The sequence below is a fragment of the Glandiceps talaboti genome, chromosome 2 (genome assembly GCF_964340395.1).
Source record: "Glandiceps talaboti chromosome 2, keGlaTala1.1, whole genome shotgun sequence".
Lineage (NCBI taxonomy): Eukaryota > Metazoa > Hemichordata > Enteropneusta > Spengelidae > Glandiceps > Glandiceps talaboti.
This window is the reverse complement of record NC_135550.1, coordinates 15179098-15200213: the sequence shown is the minus strand read 5'-3', so window position 1 is coordinate 15200213 and position 21116 is coordinate 15179098. Positions and strand designations below refer to the sequence as shown.

General features: G+C 35.2%; 1 protein-coding gene across 1 annotated transcript in view; it reads left to right on the top strand.

Annotated features, from left to right (window-relative positions):
• The window catches only part of LOC144448838 (kelch domain-containing protein 3-like), a 95258-nt gene that overhangs the window by 46770 nt on the left and 27372 nt on the right, over positions 1-21116 (top strand). Inside the window, exon 9 of the mRNA XM_078139149.1 lies at positions 11176-11255. Coding sequence (XP_077995275.1) covers positions 11176-11255 — 80 coding nt within the window. The remainder of the gene's footprint in view (positions 1-11175; positions 11256-21116) is intronic.

The following is a 21116-nucleotide window of genomic DNA, read 5'->3' as shown; positions in this document are numbered from 1 at the left end:
AAGTTGTCTTGAGGGTGTGTATTAAATGTCATGTTATTACATGAGTGAAACACCAAGCCTACATCATTTTAGCTGTAAGTTTTATTTGTAGAATTAGTATATAAAGTATTATATTATACCAGTATATTGATGGCACAAATCGAGAGATCTGATTGGTCTAGACATCAAACTAGCGCGTCTAAAATGAGCGATAATGCACAGTTGGCACGCATCCAAATTTTGATGTTCACTGTTCGTCTAGAACGTTGTAGTCCGTGCAGGGATGGGGGCAGAAATAAAACCAGAAAATGTTGCGTCTTATCTTGTTTCCGATATTTTCAATATACTGGTATAATATAATAGCGATAAACCACCCCTGGGAATGGTATACCACTCGGTTTTGACCAGTGAACTCAATATATGCACTCGCTATCGCTTGTGCATATATTGAGTTCACTGGTCAAAACCTCTTGGTATACCATTCCCCAGGGGTGGTTTATTGCTTAAATAAACCACAGTGGAGGGACCTAACCAGATCCATAATAGAAACTTGAGTTGGGTTGTTTGATTTTCATGCTCACTGTTTATAGGAGAGGTCTGGTTGATTACAGTTTATCATTTACATTAAATTGGATAGAAGACATTTATTTCTATTTAAAGTTGTTGTTGACGTTTCTTGGCTGAATGTGACTCTTATCGAACATATTTGATTATTGAAACTAAATGTAGTTATGATTTCCACTCTATAGAAATACAGTAAGAAATACCTGTAAGGTCACATCTACTTATTTTGCAGGCAAATATAAAAATAAACGACTGTAACTGTTTTTTCCACATGTATCAAGTATGTTGAGCTTCCGTGCATTTAGAGCCATCAAGTGATATGGTTTAAGTGCATATAAGCAGTTTTCAAAGAAATAACTTGGATATTATATCTCCTGATAAGTTGGCGGTATTAAATGAGTAAAAAAAAAACGGCTTGAATCTTCAAGTTCAATTTCCTGTTACAGTACTATATAAGTAACTTTAAAAGATGCTCAGGCAGTTCTCTTCCTAAGCTAGGAAATACACTGTGCTATATCAAAAGATCATAAGATCTTGCATTAGCCAATCAAATTTAACATATAATTAAATATTATAACGATGGTGATACATATATTCAGAAAAATTGGATAAATAAAAGAAAGGTGACAGGTTTTTTTGAGTGTATGTCATTGTCATTGATTCCACACCAATGGGGGTGCGTTCAAGGAGATATACAACTTATTCACTGTCAAGTGTAATTACTTAATAACCCAGTAAAACTAATTTCAGCATCTACAACATAAGCATTGCTACTAAAGTAGAATATGTCTTCAAGGGATCAATTTCCCTGAACATCAAACTTTGATAAATTCTCTCCAAACTTTTGCCATATCAAAGCTTGTTCCTGGTCCTTTGGAAATAATGAAAGAATCTTTTTGGGTTCAACATTTTGTTTTCAAGGAAATCGACAATGTTTTATTTTCTCATATCATCTGACCAAGTCATTGGCAGCCATATTGGATTCTCCGGCCATATTGAATTCTAAAATGGCTTAATTTTGATATGATTTTGAAAAGTTTGCAATAATTTCTGTGATTTTGAACTGAGAGTTGGTTGGGGATTTGCTTGACCAAAGTAACAGAAAAAATAAACAGTTTAGTTTATTTCCAAGGCACATATACTACAAATAAAACCATGAAACATAAACTATTTGTGATTTCACTGCACTTTTAAATATAAAAAAAATTCTGAATCAGTAAACAAAATACATGACAACATGGATATTTTGTAATCCTATAAAACATTAAAAAACTGGATATTTTGAAAACAGCCAATGAAAATACGCATATTATAGCATATATATTGCAGTGATAATATGTAAGTCAGAAAAATTGGTACGCTTAGGGTGTTTCACTTCAAATAAAATGTATATCACGCTTCAACAATTCAGTGAAATGCACGGCGGCAGTGTATTGAAAATGCTGAAGTGAAATATTTCGCAAACAGCCAATTATATTTATGGATATGAAAGTATGTAAATTAATAATTATAATATTTGATAAATGAGAAAAAATGGGTAGCCTGAGTGCTTATTATCACTTCAATAAATAAAAGATCACACATGAGGAGTTCTAATATGACATGTGATATTTAGTTATTATTTCTAGTAACATATTCATAACATTGATATTGATATGCAGACATTTATCAAAAAAAATAATGTACAAGAGTGTGAAGTGCAGAACTATCCATCATGCAGTTTCTTACTTGATGGCATATCAAAACAATAACGGCACACACGCACACATATAGTCCACTTGTCACAATGGATCAGGATATGCTGTATCATGGGAATCCAAAATTTGTATTCCTGAAAGATATTGTTGTTGTTCACATTTTCAGAGTAATAAAAATATTACATCTTATGCTAGAAAAATGTTAAAGGAGAACACGCCACTCAGTAAATAAAGGTATTTTTATAAACTTTGCGTTCTGGAGAGACATTTCATGATTTCACAAACTTACATAAATTTTGCATAATTTATTACCAAGAAAACACCAATTTGAAACTTTATTTCACCATGCAGTGGTCCACTGTTGCCTCATGGGACTTGGCACACATGCATATGTATGAATATTCATGACTCCTAAGTGCTTATTATCTTCAGGTAATATGTCATGAATATTTATTATTCATCTAATACATATGCATATAAGCCCCATGAAGTGGTCCACTATTAGAACAACTGAGGTGAAAAAGAGAGTTTCAATTACACAAAATTTAAACACCTACCAATGCTTTCCTATATTACGATAAATGAACTCCGTAGGACTATTAAAAAACGAATGTCAAATATTTTATAGGATGATGACAATCTCTTATATGGTGTGAAATAAAGACACTGTGCCATTTATTCTGGTTTCTTCAATGTACATATTTAAAACGCAGTATTTTGAAGAAAAAAAATATGTGAGCAAAGTTGTTAAGACCATGCCGTTTTATACTTTGGGTTTGTGGTATCACGTTATGAAATGATACATCCCTCAAACACCGAGTGATTAATACATTGTTTGTGATGTGTGGATTCTGTTGATGGAAGACCATCAATCAAACCATGATTGAAGAACCAAATATGATGTTGTTGTAGTTTTTATACACAGAGCACCCACTATTTAAATAAAACAAATATTGAAACAGTTGTGATTTTAGTGCTGTCATAGCCACCAGAGTGTCTATTTCAAACAATGGATTGTAAACCAAATATGGTGCTATAAGACAACAAACCAAAGATAAGAGACAGTTTGTTGTTAAACAGACTGTCTGCCAAACAATGAGTAAATGTGCTGTTAGACAATAAAGATAGACTGTCCAACGACCCAATAAACCAAAGTTACTGTTATTGTAGTTCTGTTTAAATATATGACATCATAAAATGTTGTGTCATTAGGCAATAAATACAGCCTGTGCAACAACCCACTAAACCAAAATTTGTTATGACATATAGTATTTCTGTCAGACCAGATAATTTATCTGTCATACAGTGAACAATCACTCAGACAATAAACACAGACTTGGCATCAACCCCCCCCCCCCCCCAAAAAAGTACATGGTTCTCCCTACTATAGAGAAAGCATGGTGCTAACAACCTCCCTGCCAGGCAGGCCACCATCATGCTTGTCATGTTCTGTTGTGCTGCAGAGTGTTCTTTCATCCTTGAGGTTTAGTAATCTTTGAGTGACAATATTACAATAATACTTCCACATGATGAAGAGAAACGGCTGATCTCTTGCATGTCCATGTGTGTATATGTGGTGAATGTAAACATGTCAGAGTATGTTTCAATGTTGAAGACATACAATATGCTGAACATTATGCAAATTACAGTATCAAGTTTTTAATATGTAAATATATGCAAATTACCCACCATCCTTACAATATATCTTAGGGAGAACACCAGTAGTATCACGATTGTAGTTTTGTCACATAGCAACCTGTCTGTTGAGTAATAGGCCAATTATCAACCAAATGTCTTGAATTTGTGTACGTTCTAAGCCACATTCTTATAGTTCATTGACTGTCTGTCTGTCTGTCCAACAATGATTGATCTACCAGGTGTCATTGTAGTTCTTAATAAAAACACATACTGTCCATTAAACAATCAGATAAAACCAAATGTTGTTTCAGTAATACCATGTGGTTTGGTTTCTCTGCATACAAAGCTGTCCATTGAAAAATAAAGGATTGATTGATTGATTCACCATGCAAATATCTGTATGTATGGTCTGAGTTCCACAGAATGTCTGATCAAATAAATGATTGATCAATGAAATATGCTGTATGGTTTGAGTTGTGCTACACTGTACAATATTTTACAGACAGCTCTCTCTCGCTCTCCCTCCCTCCCTCCCTCCTACAAAAAATCATTGGTTTCAAAACCAATGACAACAGGTATACTATCCAGAAACTTATCAGTGTCAATGCTATGCTTTTAACATGACAAAAATGTTTTCACAAAACTCCTGTATACTGTTGAAATTTGTCTGACATCAAAGACATAAAATGTGTATGAGTGAATACAGATGTGGGTAAAATATTGTATAGTGCGTTTTAGTAACTCAAAACCAGATCTCTCTGGACTGTAGCTTATGTTAGTAGACACATGCTGTTATACTCTCCTCAACAATGATATAACCCAAAAACATGGGTCATATGAGAATTTACTCTCTTTTTTTATCTCCACAGTGACACAAAATGTATATATTATAATGATTTACCAATGAGTTATCTGCCTTTCATTGTGTATATCTCTCAGTTGAATATCGCATCAAAAAGTAAATTATTTGTGTGGCTGTTAAGTATTCCAGTCGCATGTTGTCGGAAGAGTTTTTCAGATTGCCGTAAGTCCAAAAGTCTTGGTTTGACCCTGCTTCACCTTCCTAGTTGTGTTTGCTGACGGACAAGGACTCTGTGGAATTCCTTTTGCCAAATGAGTTGAATTCATTGAGAAGTTTGCGATTGGAAATGGCAGACAGGTATACAGAAACAATCACAATTGAGTGAATATAGCCAACAGAACGTTAAACTGGCAATGTGAATGAAAAATTGGCATTTATTTTTTGATTTCTTAATTAATAATTTAAAAGGAACTTTACTTTAATTTCCTACTTGAAAGAGCAATGTGATGTAATAAAGGCCAGGTCCATGTTTGTAACTCAATAATCACAACAAAAAATTCCATTAAATTTTGCTACTGTACATTTAGGAAGCAATTAGTCAAACTAGGTAAACACAAGTACATGACAATGTAATCAGTTACTATGTCATGTCCAAGTCTGTGAATGTGTCTGTCACTTAAATCACATAAGTGAGAGACACATGATAAGATAGATAGATGAGATGATCTATCTATCATGCGTCTGATACTCATCCATATATTGAAACGTCACCATGCATAGGTTAATTTAGGTTTACATGAATATTTAGTCCCCGCTGGACGAAGTCCGGGACAGGGACTTATGGATTGGGTTCCTTCCGTCCGTCCGTCCAGAGCCGTTTCTTGGAGATGCCTGGACCAATTTTTTTCAAACTAGGTACAGGGGCAACATACTATGGCATACATGTGCACGTCAATTTGTTTCATGATACGATCCAATATGGCCGCCTAGCAGCCATTTTGTTTGCGAATTTTCCCTTCCAAAGCCATAACTCAGACATGCTTGAACAGATCTCATTCAAAGTTAGTTTTAGGACAGTCTTCTATGACATACATGTGCATATTCATTGTTGTCGTGATATGATCCAATGTGGCTGCCTGGCAGCCATTTTGTTTGTGTATTTTCCATGTCCAAAGCCATCACTCAGACATGCTTGAACAGATCTCATTCAAAGTTGGTATTAGCACAGTGTTCTATGACATACATGACTTGTGCATATCCATTTTTGTCGTGATACAATCCGATTTGGCTGCCTGGCAGCCATTTTGTTGGCGCAGTAAACCCAATCATAGCGGGGACTATGTTAATAAATAGAAAAGGGCACTTTAGGAAATAGATAAACTTATATTAAGTAAAAGTGATTACTGAGTGTAATAAACTCCCATTTTCTCATCCAAAATCATACACAATCAAATTGTACAGTTTCTGGCAATCTTACCATTCTGGTCAATTTCTCTATTCATTAATAAAATTTTTTATGAATAAATCATGATTAGTAAAAAGCAGTGCTTAAGATCACTGAAGTTATATTCAAGGGTTAGAGTAGACATCTTCTTCTCTTCTTTTTTTTTTTTTTTGAGATGTAGATGGGCACTTCTCCATGTCTTGACTGTCGTCATCCATTTCATCTCTATTACAAGTCTACAGGCTACCAGCTAGTTTTAACTTACAACATCTTCTCAATTCTCCATGGAATGTGAAAAGAGAGGAGAAATAGTGTACAAGTAGCTTTTCTTTTTAAATATTGATTAAACAAGTATAAGGATTGTACTCTACCATGGGCTATGTTTGACCCGCTATGTGACTGGAATGGGTATACAGTTACAACGTGATCTGTTGACTGTTCATGTGGTGTCCCTCAGTGATACACAATTAAGTTTTAGTAAATGGAATTATATTTTGTTAATGTATTGTGGTGGACGGTCTCATCTAAAAAAAAAAAAAAAAAAAAAAAAAAAATGATATTTATGTAAAACAAATTCCCCCTACAGGGATATGAGAAAAGTGAAAATATAAAACATGCCATAATCAATATTTCTCATTCTTTGATTTCATTTTAATTTCCTACAACATACATAATTTCCTAAATGTTTCAATAGTGCTCTGAGCTGATTTGTCGGATTGTATGCCATGCTAGTTAACGTGCCATTTTCAAGGTAATTTGATGGTTTGTTTTTTTTCGCCATGGAAATAATACCAGTTCAGTGTATTCCACTTTAAGTTATCCATCTCTTATAGTTAACCATCACTTACTAATGGTAGAACTCAAACCTGACATTCAGGTATTAATTATTTGAAGACGTATTTCACTATACATGTACTAAGTTGTAATAGAAACCCCTATTAATACAATCCACTGTGCTAACAACACCAAAGGCATGCATCGACAGTAATAGAACACCAGATTAGTTTAGTTGAGGTTTTATGTAAGTATATTCACCTGAGTATAAAAACTATCTTATCATCTCTTGCTTTGTACCACCTGAACATAGGAATTTTTTTCCCGGATATTTTCAATTGCTCAGTCCATTTTGCATGGACATACGTAAGTATGCCTGGCAACTAATATCCATTACAATCTAAGCCAAACCCTTTACCAAGTATTCCAAAAAAAAATATTAGATACGGAACTTTTTTTTTTACCCTTGAACAAAATGAGCATTATACCTGAAGGGACACTCTTGCTGCCCAGTGCTCCATGTGATAACAAGTTCGCATCTTTAAGAACCATTTCTTTCGACATAGGCTGTACTCTGACAATGTTTTCTTCTCTCCTTTTTATTTCGGCAACAGAACTGTCCAGCTACATGTACTAACATGATATTACACATGTAGGGCTCAGCACTCTTCAGTTTTGCAATTATATAAATGGCACAAACTGACTTTATAAAGTTTAACGTTTAACTCATAAAACTTGTATGAAACTATTCTAGTATAATATGAATGTCAATACATGCCTTCTGTTAGACACTACATGGTATTCTGGTGTTGTTAGAACAGCTGATTGCATCGCAGGGATTTTCACACGTATTTTTATACGTATGATAAATTACATCATCAGATCGTTTATAAGTTATATCCAGGTTAATACCAGGTTTGCGTTCAGTGAATTACAAGTGATGGCTAGGTATATGCTTCAGTAAAGTAGAATACTGTGAGTACCTTTTACATCTGCAAACAAATTATACGCCCCAAACAAATTATACGCCCCAAAATATATCAAGTCAGCTTGTGACCTTTAATCAGTTTCTTGAAAATCCGAACACAGATTCTGAATTTTGATGAAATTTTCAGATATTTTATTAATAGATTAGTATAATTACATTTTGTACCAGTGGATGCGCAGTTGAACTTGAAGACACATGCTTGCTGTGAATAGACCTGTTGCCGTTTCCAAGATGCACTGCGTGTCTCTCCATACAATACCATGTATTGTGTATGCACTTTAAGGGGTTGCACGCGCTACTTAGGGGGATGGTTGTCACCTGACCATACCCTGGGTTCACCTGTAAAATCCCTCACTGTCATTGATGGTGTTTAGTCTTTGTTCTATAAAATCACTCATACTCAAAGAGGTCAACCTGTTTTTCCATCATTTTCTGATGAAAATGTTACTTGAAACGTAATAAAGACAAAACAAGACTAAATATACCAACAGAAGCGACGTGCGCTCGCGCAATGCATCTTGGAAAAGGAAAATCGACTATTCTATCCATCAACACTACTGATAACATTAAACACACATTAACTTGTGTGAGTGTCCCGCGATGTCCCACGGGGGATCATGCCTGTGCATGTATAGCAAACATGGAAGTCCCGTGTTGACTTGTTAAACTTAACCCATGTGCTCAAAGTGCTTACAATATTGTGATATCACTGGCATGGACCTGTAAGTGTATGGTAGCACAGTGCCCTGTTATACATAATATACATATACATGTACGGTGAACATGTTATATGTTGTATATGTATATGTTGCTCTTTCAAGCTGAGTGCAATGGTGATACATCAAACATGACACAGTGATTCTCATTTCTTGTGCCTATATCAATTATTATGGTTATACAGCCATCTGTGTGTCAGAATGTCAGAATGCATGCACACAATAGATCAAATGATCAATTCGAACCATTTCTTGAATGATTATTGCATGGTAATGGTTTTGTGGTGTAACTGTCTTGCACTATACGCCAAGTGTTCTCCTGATAACTATCTGTTGGCTACAAGGATACTTTAAGGGCTTGTGTTCAGCAACTATACTGTATGTCCTCAATGTACATTTGTAGAGCTATTTGTTTATTGGCATCATAGTAGATAAAACAGGGAACTTGAGATCTAAGCCTTCGTTAATGACAGTAGAGTTTTTTTGATGCCAGAATTCCTCAAACGATTACAGGTTTACAAGAACACTAGATGGCGTAAAGTACCGGTAATTATCTTTTAAAAAAAGGCTGCTGGAAAGACACCTCACAATTCTTCGAGAATGAACTGTATAAACCTATAATATAGCAATGTTACTTGTACTAAACAAATTAAAGATTTGTCTAGGGATCCTACAAGTAGGTTGCTGCATTGAAAGCATGTAGGAAATTGCCAGGACATTGAAGCATGAAGGTGTATAAGAGCATATTTTAGTTCAGCGTTTAATACTATTTTACCATTGAAGCTTCATGATAAGTTAATTAGCATTGGTATGGACCCTAGCATTTCAAATTGGAATTTTCGACTTTCTTTCAAGTCGACCACAGATGGTCAGAATAGGTTCTAGACATTCCAAAACATTAGTTTTGAACACAGGTGCTCTACAAGGTTGTGGCTTGTATCCGTTACTTTATTCTCTGATGACTTTTGATTACAAGTCGTGGTTTGAAAATTGTCTGACTATTAAATTTGCAGATGATACAACTGTTGCTGGGCTGATCGACCAAGATGAGACCGATTATTGCCACCAGGTTGATGAGTTGATGATGTGGTGCGCTGCTAACAACCTAGAATTGAATGTTGGCAAGAGAAAGGAGATAATTGTCGACTTCCATAGGAATAAGACTCCCCTCACGCCCTTGTCTATCAATGGCACTGAGGTCGAAATAGTCGACATCTTCAAATTCCTCGGTATCCGCATCTCTAACGATTTAACCTGGCAGGTACATGTCGAGCATTGTGTCCAAAAAGCCCAGCAGCAATTGTTCTTTTTGCTTAGGTTGGCGGGCTTTGGTCTTAGCAAGAATCTTCTGATGAAATTTACCGAGTTCCACTGTGGAGGACCGACGCCTACTAAACCGTGTGATGCGTTCAGCCAAGAGCATTATTGGTGTAAATCTGCCTCATTTAGATGATATTTACAGGTCTAGGATGAAAAAGAAAACGAAATCGATTCTATCTGATTCCTCCCATCTGGTCAACGATCAGTTCTCGCTTATGCCATCAGGGTAACGTTATCACTCACTTACAGCAAAATCAGAACATCACAGAAAAAGTTTTTACCCGTCAGCAGTCCACAACTAAATGGGAAGAGGACCCTCTAGCCAGATGCTCATAATTCTACTCACTTTTATTGTTAGTGTTTATTTGTGAGTGATTGTATTTCATCGGTAACTTATTGAATGTTTGTATTTAACTACTAACTATTTGTTAAATGTTGTATTCAACTAATATTTATCTTTTAGCGTAAGAGCCAACAAGATTTCTGATGTATTTTTTATATATACATTAGTAAATAAACTATGAATTGAATTGAATTTGAAATGTCAATCATTGGCATTTTTAGCATGAAGCATACATGTAATGAATAAGATATGTATGAAGTGACAAAGCTATCTAGTATCATTAATTATGCAAATTAGTGATGATAATTTTTAGTCAGGGGGTTTTACAAAAAATACTTTGTACATAAACATAGAGTAAACTGAGACTAGGATAATGTTAAAGTCAATGTATGCCTTCAGTGGTATTGAAACTCATCGTCTGGAATTGTTAGCACAGTTGCTGGCCTAATAGGAGCTTCCTAGCCTTGCATGGCATTTAAGTATACTATTGTACTATATAATGTCTGAATGACAGATTTGAGTTTTGCCAAAAACCTAATTATTGTTTAGACTAAAAGGTTCCTTGTTCAATGTTGTTTGTGTTCCGCACATTGTTGTCAGTTACACAGCAGCTGGATCGAGCGCCAACAAATGATGATTTGGACACCAGTCAAAATGACGGTTAGGTATGCTTGAATCACTACAGTTGAATATTACATATTCACTAAACAGCAAACTCCAACCCCCCACACCCACCCCACCATCACCCCCACCCCTCAACAATGTTAAAACTCACCAGCTTTTAATATGAACGGCCTGAATCTATGACTAGTTAAATTTGTAACCCAGCAGGTTTATTTCAATGAATTTGAATTGACTCAGACTGAATTTAGCTTTAATACCATGGTATATTGTGTGGGTTTGTTTTCAGTCCCTGTGCAAATCCGACACCAGGAGCTGGGGATGACCTCAACCTGATGGATCATTCTGATCTCTACATCCTAGATTTTGGTAAGTTGTATTTTCTCTGACTTTCCTTTTTATCAGTCCATACAGTAGCTAGGCAGAAACTTATCAGCGAGTGTATAATCTGCAAGTAATGAATTTCATAGCTCAACTTAACTTGAATACAAAAAAAAAAATGTTTAATCCCCAGATAAGTCCTTCATTTGTTTATACTTTATCAGGTGATTTGCAATTTGCGATTTTATTCTGAACAACTATTTCAGTGTCTTTTCATTAAAGTGGTCATGTGGATGAGTATTTATTTTGGATTTTTAATTCATAAAACAAATTTATCATGGCTTCCTTCTTGAAAAATCAACGTTAAACAACATATACCAAGTCCTTGTTTGTAACTCAAAAATTCACAAAATTCATAATAAATGTGTAAAATGTGTGTTATTGTACACAATAACACACTTTCGACACATTTTTTAGCTTTTTGCACTGTATTGAGTTACAAACACAGACTTAGTCAATGTTGTTTCACATTGATTGTTCCAAGTAGGAAGTCACGATAAAATTGTTCCATATTTTAAAATATAAATAAATACCAAATCCTCATCCATATGGCCACTTGTTGAAAGCTTATTGGTGAAAGATTTCAGAATGATGAGGGGGTTTTTTTGCAGTGAGATTAAATGCTCATACTATACGAGAGGTTTTTTTGAGAGTTTAAGATGAACTTAATCTGTGTAAGGGTGATGAACTTTCTTTTGTATGTCTCAGTCCTGGAAAACCTTGGAAAAATGCTCCCTACCTCTGGAAACCCCTGGAAAATGAACGAGATTGATTGACATTTCTGTCTGTGCTCTAGCCACCCATTCATATGATTCAGAACACTTCTAAATGTGAAATGGCGAAACTATTTTCATCTTTTGCCATGCTGGTGAATCAAAATTCTCGCTAACCCAGACAGTCAAATGATTGTTCCACGATATACTTCGCTCACAGTATGTGCGGATAAAGTTCACTGGGCGCCACCATGTTTGTTTTGATCTTTCTTACTATGTATATTGCGTACTCCAGTCGTCATATTGGCGACATAATGTAGCCATGCATTGCAATATTGTAACAGTAGGTCTGTTAGCACAATTATCGTAACATTGTTAAACATTACACTATTTGAAAGTTTAGCATACAGTACGCGATGCGGACCACTGATGACATAGTGCAGTTGAATTTCTGGGTTGTGGAAGTACGGTTTTGACATTTATATTGTCGATAATTGAAATTTGTTTTACATGTTCTAAAAGAATAACTACATTTTTGTGTTTGTTAGTACAGTAACATTCCTAAATCATTGAGTTGAATTGAGAAATCACAACGTTTGTCAACACGTAGCGCCATACATAAACATTATTAATAGAAGTTATTATGGTGCAATACATGGCCCATTCAATGTTCTCCATTTGGGGTTTTTGACAACGACACCTCTGTCTGTTGTACCGACCATGTACTTCATTATTAAAGCATTCCCCTTTTTGTTTTGCTGTTTGTGTCTGCAGTCTTCATTAGAGTCTTTCCAGTGCCTTCACTGTCGGGAACTTTTTAGTGACGCTTTCAAACCATTGTGACATTGCTTTGGTATGCTTGATTCGTACAATAATTGCCATGCTTGATTGTACAATAATACCATTGCCATGCTTAACTGTACAGCAATACCATTGCCATGCTAGATTGTACAATACCATTGCCATGCTTGATTGTACATAATACCATTGTCATGCTTGATTGTACAGTAATACCATTGCCATGCTTGATAGTACAATAATACCATTGCCATGCTGAATTGTACAGTAATACCATTGCCATGCGGAATTGTACAGTAATACCATTGCCATGCTTGATTGTACAATAATACCAATGAGGGGAAGCCTGAAAAACCACTTTATATGCCGAAATGTTCCTTGCGTGCATGCATGATTACTCAGGCCAGTACCATGGGCATGGTACAATAACGTACTGCATTTCACTGTACATGCATCATCGTAAACCACAGCCTCTTGTACAGCACAGTCCAAGGTGCACCACCAAGAGGTTACTTCATTAGGTTATGTTATTCCGTGTTATTTCGCAGTATCGCGGAAGAAATAACAGTACTGGTTTGCGAGAATGTATACATGCAATGATGATATCAATTCATGATAAATCTCATCATTTATGTTGTAGATGAATAAACGATGCGTAATAATGATCTCGTTGTGTGCATTCTTGTTGATTTTTGTCATGACACAAGTATAAAATTGTCTCAAAGAAAATGGCATACACATCTCATATATACGTCCAACCCTGGAATATGGCACATCTATATGGGACCCATTTACATATTAATCAAATATGGATATAAACTAGATCACATCCAATGACAAGAGACAAGATTCATATATATTAACAACTACAAAAGCAGAGAACCAGGCAGTATCAATAAAATGCTCCACCAACGCAACGTCACACCTCTACACAACTGCAGAAGGGAACTCAGTCTCCTACACTCCTTTACAATGTTGCTGTGGGCCTGTTACCAAGTGTTCGCACACAGACACCTGCCTCATACCACAGAGACCAAAACTGATCAATAAAACCCAGGAAATTTGAGGAATTCACCAGCACAAACCCTATGGGAAAATATGCTACAAATCTCGTTGCTATCAGATACCAAACTGTAATACAGTCATCCTCAAAAAACTCATTCTTTCCAAGGACAAATAATAGACTCGAACAATCTTGAAGATAGCGTAGTTATAAGCTGGATCACTCGATGCTTTCAAATCATCCATCCAGCTCGACTAAGTGCCTTCTCTCTGTGTTGATCATATACCAGTTATCTGGTCATTCAATGTATTTATAAAGATACGGATACAGATACCCTTAGGCCATAGTAAATAATGACTAGTTTATCCATGTGGTTGCAGAGTTTGTGTGATAATGATCCTGATATCTGATAATTTCTGGGTTCACCCATAATTGATGTCATTGAGTCATTCAAATCAATGATTTTATACAGATCTCCCAGTTTTAGTATGAATATAATATGTTTGAGCATAAAATATGGCCATTAGGCCAAATTAAAAAAAAGCTGTTTGATTCCGGTTACCCAACCCCCACCTAGTTTTTCACGCCAACCCTTAACTCTTTTTTTACGTATTTGAGAAAAATAATAATAAAATCGCAAAAATCGTGAAGTCTCGCAAGAAATAGTTGGTACGGAAACTGACATAAACTTAAAAAGATAATATATAACTATTCTTCCAATCTGTAATGGCTGCACATCTGATAGGAAGAAATAAACAACACCAAGACAATTTGGAAAACAATTGAAAACCTGAACTAGACACTCACACATGAAAAAAAAATAAAATAAAATAAAAAATCTACCTATCCCACCTATTTTAAAATTGAATGTAATCAGAACCACACATTTTTTTTTTTTTTTGTGCCATTAAAAGGAAATCTCCAGATGAAAGAACAATAGTGTTGAAATATATGTTCAGTTCTCTGACTGTGTGATACAAAGAAAAACACACAGAAAACAATTAATGCATGTGATTAAAATTTAAGGTAGAATGCACCTCTGGGTCCATTTACCTAAAAATCAAAATCTCACCAAACTTTGCAATATGAAAGCTTGTTTCTAGTCCTTTTGAAATGATAAAAGAAATTTGGGGTTCATCGTGTGTTTTCAAGGAAATCCTCAATCTTTTATTTTCCCATAGAGAATTAATACTGAGTATTTGGTGGCCATATTGGATTCTGAAATTTGTTTACGTTGATATCAGCTTTATCTCTATATTCAAAGATTTGCATAGTATCCCCTGCTTATTTTTTCGTGAGTTTAACTGTTACGTTAGTGTTTTCTTTAACAAAGTAATAGTAAAAGTTTTAGAGTTTATTTCCAAGGTACAATCTGGTACATAATTAATACAGATTATGACAAAATGTCGAGCTTCGCTTCTTGTCATCAGCAACAAATTCTGATAGGTTGACTGCATTTCAGATTCAGATTCTCATTGGTATTCATATAAGAATCATATTCAGATTGCATGGATTCATGTCTGAAGATGAAAACACTGTCTTGTATGATTTGTGCCATTTTGAAATCTCATAATCAGATCAGCTTTTTAGATAACCATTTATCAGTGTAACTTAAGCACAGGCTCAAAATGAAAACCCAGTTTTTAAGTGTAATCACACCATTTCCATTTGGATTTTCATCTCGAAGGATGTGTGGAAAATAAGATGGAAAAAAAAAATATGATGAAAAAATAATGAGATCAAAAGATAGGTATGCTGTATATAGGCACCAGTGTACGGGGACTTTATCTACATGTTATATTTTATCATAATGGCAGGCAAAACTTTGAAAACAAATACTGTATTTTAGATATTAGAATGTGTACAGCCTAGTCAGAGTTTAGCTTAAAAAATGCAAACAACTTATTTTTTTATTCTCATGACGTGATTGCTAATTTACAGATAGAAGTGTCTGTTACATACACACAATTGATTACGGACATGCAACCACACAATGTCACATAAGCTTAGTATTAAAACGTACTTCATTCATTTAGGATAAAATGCCCTCGCCCTAAATGAATGCTCACAAGTTCAACATTGACACGTTTATATACATGTACATGTATGATGTAAACCATGATGAAAATTGTAGTGGCTACAATCGATCAATCAATGCAATGTAAAAAAAAAAATGATGGTAAACACATTCAAAAATACTACTGGAAACCCAGCAATCACATTGATGCCAGACCCCCTCCCCCTCCCCCTAAATGATCAAATGTTTGTTTATCGAGCTTGTGTGACATTGTGCGATCATCCCTCATTACATATGCACCAAAAGTAATCACACACATATACCTAACCACACATACACATACACATACATGTACATGTACATGTACATCCAGTAATAGACAAAATCGAACCTGCCAACAACAGGCAAGTTGTGGTTTTGATACAATGCAGTTATGAAAATTGGTATTGTAAAGATTGACCAGCCATCAACAAACATGATTTGGCATTGCTAATGATACAATGTCTTTAAGAAGAATGACCCCCCCCCCCCCCCCCCCCCCCCGCAGAATAATTGAAACAAGATTCAAGCTACTTCAAATTATAATTTTTTAGTAATGTGTCTATTATTGTCTAATATATATGCCATCCAGTCATCACCATGGCAACAGGTGAAAGTATATTTGAATTAGAGTACCTGGCACTCACATCTTTCTTTTCTCATCAAGTTCCTTTCAATCTGTTCTATGGTTTAATAATGTATACTAATTGTACAAAGAGAAGACAGTCATGAAGATCAAATTGTACAACTTAGAGGGCCTTTAGCTCATAATCTGCAAATGATCTCACAAACCAACCAACCAACCCCCCAACCCCCCTTCCACTATTTATTTCTGATTATAAAAGCCCAAGATGTGAACGATAGACTGTTGTTTGCCAGGCAACTAAAATGTATAGATGGGGACCAGGTAGAACAGAGATTGGTATATGAATGATCTAATCATTTGCGCTTTATACTGACAGCATGGATTTTTACATCTACTGGAAGTTGAGGAGGAAATCCTAAAGTATTATGCCACTATAGGTCTGTGCTAGAGGGACAGTGCCTGTAGGAATAATAGTTGAGCCCTTTTTTAATAGCACTGTTTGAATTTGGATAGTTTTAGATATTATATTCAATGAAAATTGTTAAAATACAAATTATTAGACATTGTACACGTCAAGTAGAGGTCTGTTTTATGTAGAAGTAGTATAGTAAGAAGTTAAAATTGTGATTCATTTGGGGTGCTGCTTTTTGGGTGCAAACCTAAAATTAGTTTTATTATATATCATGTATTGGTCCACTCCCCGTTAATACACATTGTTTTCAATATAAAAAGTGATGATGACGCAGCGGTCCATATAATCCAGTACTGACCGAAATCAAGCTTTAAGCCTTGCATTTGAAACTCGCATGATTTCCCAAACAACCGACCATTGTATAACTTCTAATCTTTATACATGTATCCAGACACATTAAATGCAGCGTTAAAGGTTGTATGAATGTAGGGTCAAACTTTGTCGCACAAATTTTAAACACCATTTCACAGCTCTTGTCTCGGAGCATGGAAAGAGTTATCATTGTCATTATTATTTTTTTATGCTCTTGAATATTGCATAGACTGGTCTGTTGGGCTGAGCTCTTTATACAGGTAGGTGGAATACAGATTTAGATTCAGGACATTACACTGTAATTGATGGCACTGAGAAAAACTGTTAGTAACCATAGAAACATAAAAACGAGACTGCACTTGCTGACTTACGGCTAAAATGTATTATTATTGTCAAGTCATTTGTATTCTGTGAGAAATATTTAAAGACTGTCTGCTAGCATTACCCGTTCACAGCAATGTGCTATTTGGTATGACAAGAGTGCTTTAAAGAATCATATACACAACTGATCCATGGAGTAATTAGCCTTCCAGGTGATGCTCACCTTATTATCTTCTGTATTTCTTACATGAGTCTTCCGGCCATCCAGAATGTACCTGAACTGTAAAAATGTCTGATCTCTATTCTTTGAGAGCTATCCGTGTTTTTTATTTTATTCCATGGGACAATTCCATGTTATCAAATATTTAGACTGCAATTACCCACAGCCTCCTATATCATGACATTTCTGTAGTTGATGCAAAGCTCACTGGAAGTCATGATTTCATGTCGCTGTCTCTAAGTGATCTTTGGGTTCATTGGAGGGAAGTGAGTTTCCTTCCCACAGCTGATAATTAGAGAAATGAAAACGTTTTTTGTTTGTTTTTTTGTCTGAAATGTCGTGTGTGAAGACACAGAGATGTGTGTCTATTACATTGTGTGATTTGTGTAAAAAAAGAAAGAACAAAATTCAAATCAGATATATTGTATTAAGTTTCAAGCTTTTTTTGTACTGAAGATTAAACAATGCTATGTTTATCTTTACAACACACTTTTTCTCACTTTTGAATGAGAAGCCAGTCTGACAAAAAGTTAGATTGAAAAGTTGACTAGTTGTTTAGTTGCCAACAGGTGAGGCTGGAGGGAACTACTACATTGGGTCCTGTCCATTCATCCGTCCGTTATCACCTGTATTTCAGCCATGCATGGGCTGATTTCAACCAAAGCTGGCACAAATGTCAGACGCTATAGTCAGCATATGCACACATCTCTTTGTTTCATGACCTTCAGAACAATGGCTGAATGACAACCATATTTGTCATTAAAAGATCACTAACTCTTCACTTCATTTGAGTATCTACATGTATACCCACATTCTCTAGGATGAACTTTCTAATGAGATGTTGACCTTTGATCTTGACCTCTATGTTCAAAGTCAAATATCCAAACATATTCAAAGTCTATATGTACAAATCTGACATGCATGGCCCAATTTCAAGCAAACCTGGCACAAATATCAGATACAGTAGTCCACATGTGTACATCACTTTTTACCTCCACAATAATGGTGTAATGGCGGCCAATTTTGTCGCAGAAGTTCAGATTTTGCCCACTAACGCTGGCAGGATAATAGAGAAACCTCATTTGAGTGTCTACACCCATAGTATTATCATAATGACTTTTCTAATGAGACATTGACCTTTGACCTCAGACCATCCAGTTCTCAATTGCATTTTAAAAGCAAACAAAAGAAAAAACATTAAAGTATACAGTTGTGCTGCAATGCCACTTGTCACTATTTTTGATTTGATCTTCATTTTATTTTATTTTTTACTTGAACCATGCTTTGTAATTGTACATAGTACATCATTCAGTGTCCAATCATTCTGGAAACATGCTACCACAGCCCTTAGGTACTTTCATTTCTTTGTATTAAGTGTTTCAATTGTGTGTAACAACTTTCCTGAAAGCAGAGTTCATAACTCATACCATATGTTTCACCTCATAAACCAATTTTGTTTTTTTGTTTTTTTTACATGTGTGCCTGTATATAAATAAATATGCTATTTTTAACCAATTGATCCCCTAAAGATAACTTACAAAAAATTGCCCTGCCCATAATACCATAAATTAGATGAAAGACAATATTTTTTTTTTTTTTTACTTTGTATTTGTTTAAGACCACGATAACAAAATCGTGAATGAGGAATTCGGGCACAGAGGTTAGAAGATTTCACTTGTATTTGTGTTTCATTGGTATAGTATTTATTTAACCAGTTATTAATCCTACACTAGCTGTGACTGAAGTATAATTTTTTTTTTTGCAATAAGACAACCAACAGTGTATTTGCTGAAACAATGGAAAATGTTACTGTAACAGTACTAATAACCCGGTAGACATTGCACATATTAATTAGTGGTTGATTTTTATCCATAAATTGTGCAGTATAAAAAAAATTGAAATTGTGATAGCGTTGAGGGCACTGATTTTAAGGTGTGGACCCAAATCTCAATTTGTTTGGACTTAATGTACCATATTATGTGTACAGCTACACAAATATCAGTACCAACATGTAATTCAACACTATTCAGGGTGTACGATATTACATGTAAATCATTATGAGTTTAAAAAAAAACAGTTCCCATTGAAGTTTGTGCACCTTTAATATCATGTACATAGTATGGGGAAAGAAATCCGAAAATCAAATCAACTTTTACTGTATATTAACCTTGGCATCAAAAGCTTTGTATGAACGGTTGTCGTTTATATCCAAGTGAAATACCATCCTCGTTTTTAGCCCCCCCCCCCCCCCCCCCCCCCCCCCCCAATGGGCCGTGAAGCCTGGGGCTACTATGTTGGGTTCTGTAGTCTGTCTGTCCATCTCTCCATGCATTTATCCATTCTGAACATTACTGGGGGGTTTTTTAGATAAAATTCCATCTGCCAAAATACTGTATTTTTGGCCAAAATTCTGTACCTAAAAGGTCAGACATTTAATACAGTTTTTATTAAAAGTAAACATCTGATTTTATCAATATGACCTGCATGAAGGACGAAATCCATACCGGATATTTGTTTTGCTTGAATCAATCTCCTCCCTGACAAGGTATACTTGATGGAACTAAAAAGAACTTACATCGATCGAGTAATGGGAAAGCAGGGGATTTTACTTAAGATTTCTCACAGGGAAAGTAGTCAGTCATATGTGCGCTCTTTTTGGAGACCATTTCAAAACGACACAAAGGTATAGTGTGTAGTGACATTGAAAAACACTTGTCAAGTAATGTTTGATTGATTGCAGACACAAATTGAAAAAAAAACTAATTTGGAGTGTATTAGATACACCGTTACATGCTAACCTTTTGTTGGTATGGTGGCGTGATTTATTGTCTCTTGAAGTATTTTCTTTCCTGATATGTGTAACCACAGAGTGCTTTATTCTGTGCTGAATGAAAAGACGCGGTTTTTGTGGACTTGTACAGATTGTACAGCTGATGTGGCTCACATTTACAGAAATGTGTGATAGCTTGCTGTACAGTTAAGGTCTATACAAACCAATGTGCACTTTTACCCTTTTAGGGTAGAAAGTGCTTCAGGGGACCAGTTTTCCTGAAAATCAAAGTTTGTCACATTTTCTTATATGATACGTGGTACTTTTTTTTTAAATAATAAAAGAAATTTGGGGTTCCTGATGTTCTTTTCACAATCTTTTTATTTTCCCTAGAGTTTGAGTTAACACAGTATTCGGCAACTATCTTCAAAAAATTTTTAATGGAAATTCATCTGTGTTGGTAAACTATAGTATTGAGTTGAACTTTTATTCCAAACACAAACTTGAACATTGTACCTGAAATTTTCGACTGCACACCTCAGTCATTGTTAAGAGAGATTGACAACAATTTTGGCAGCCATATTGGATTCTATAAAAA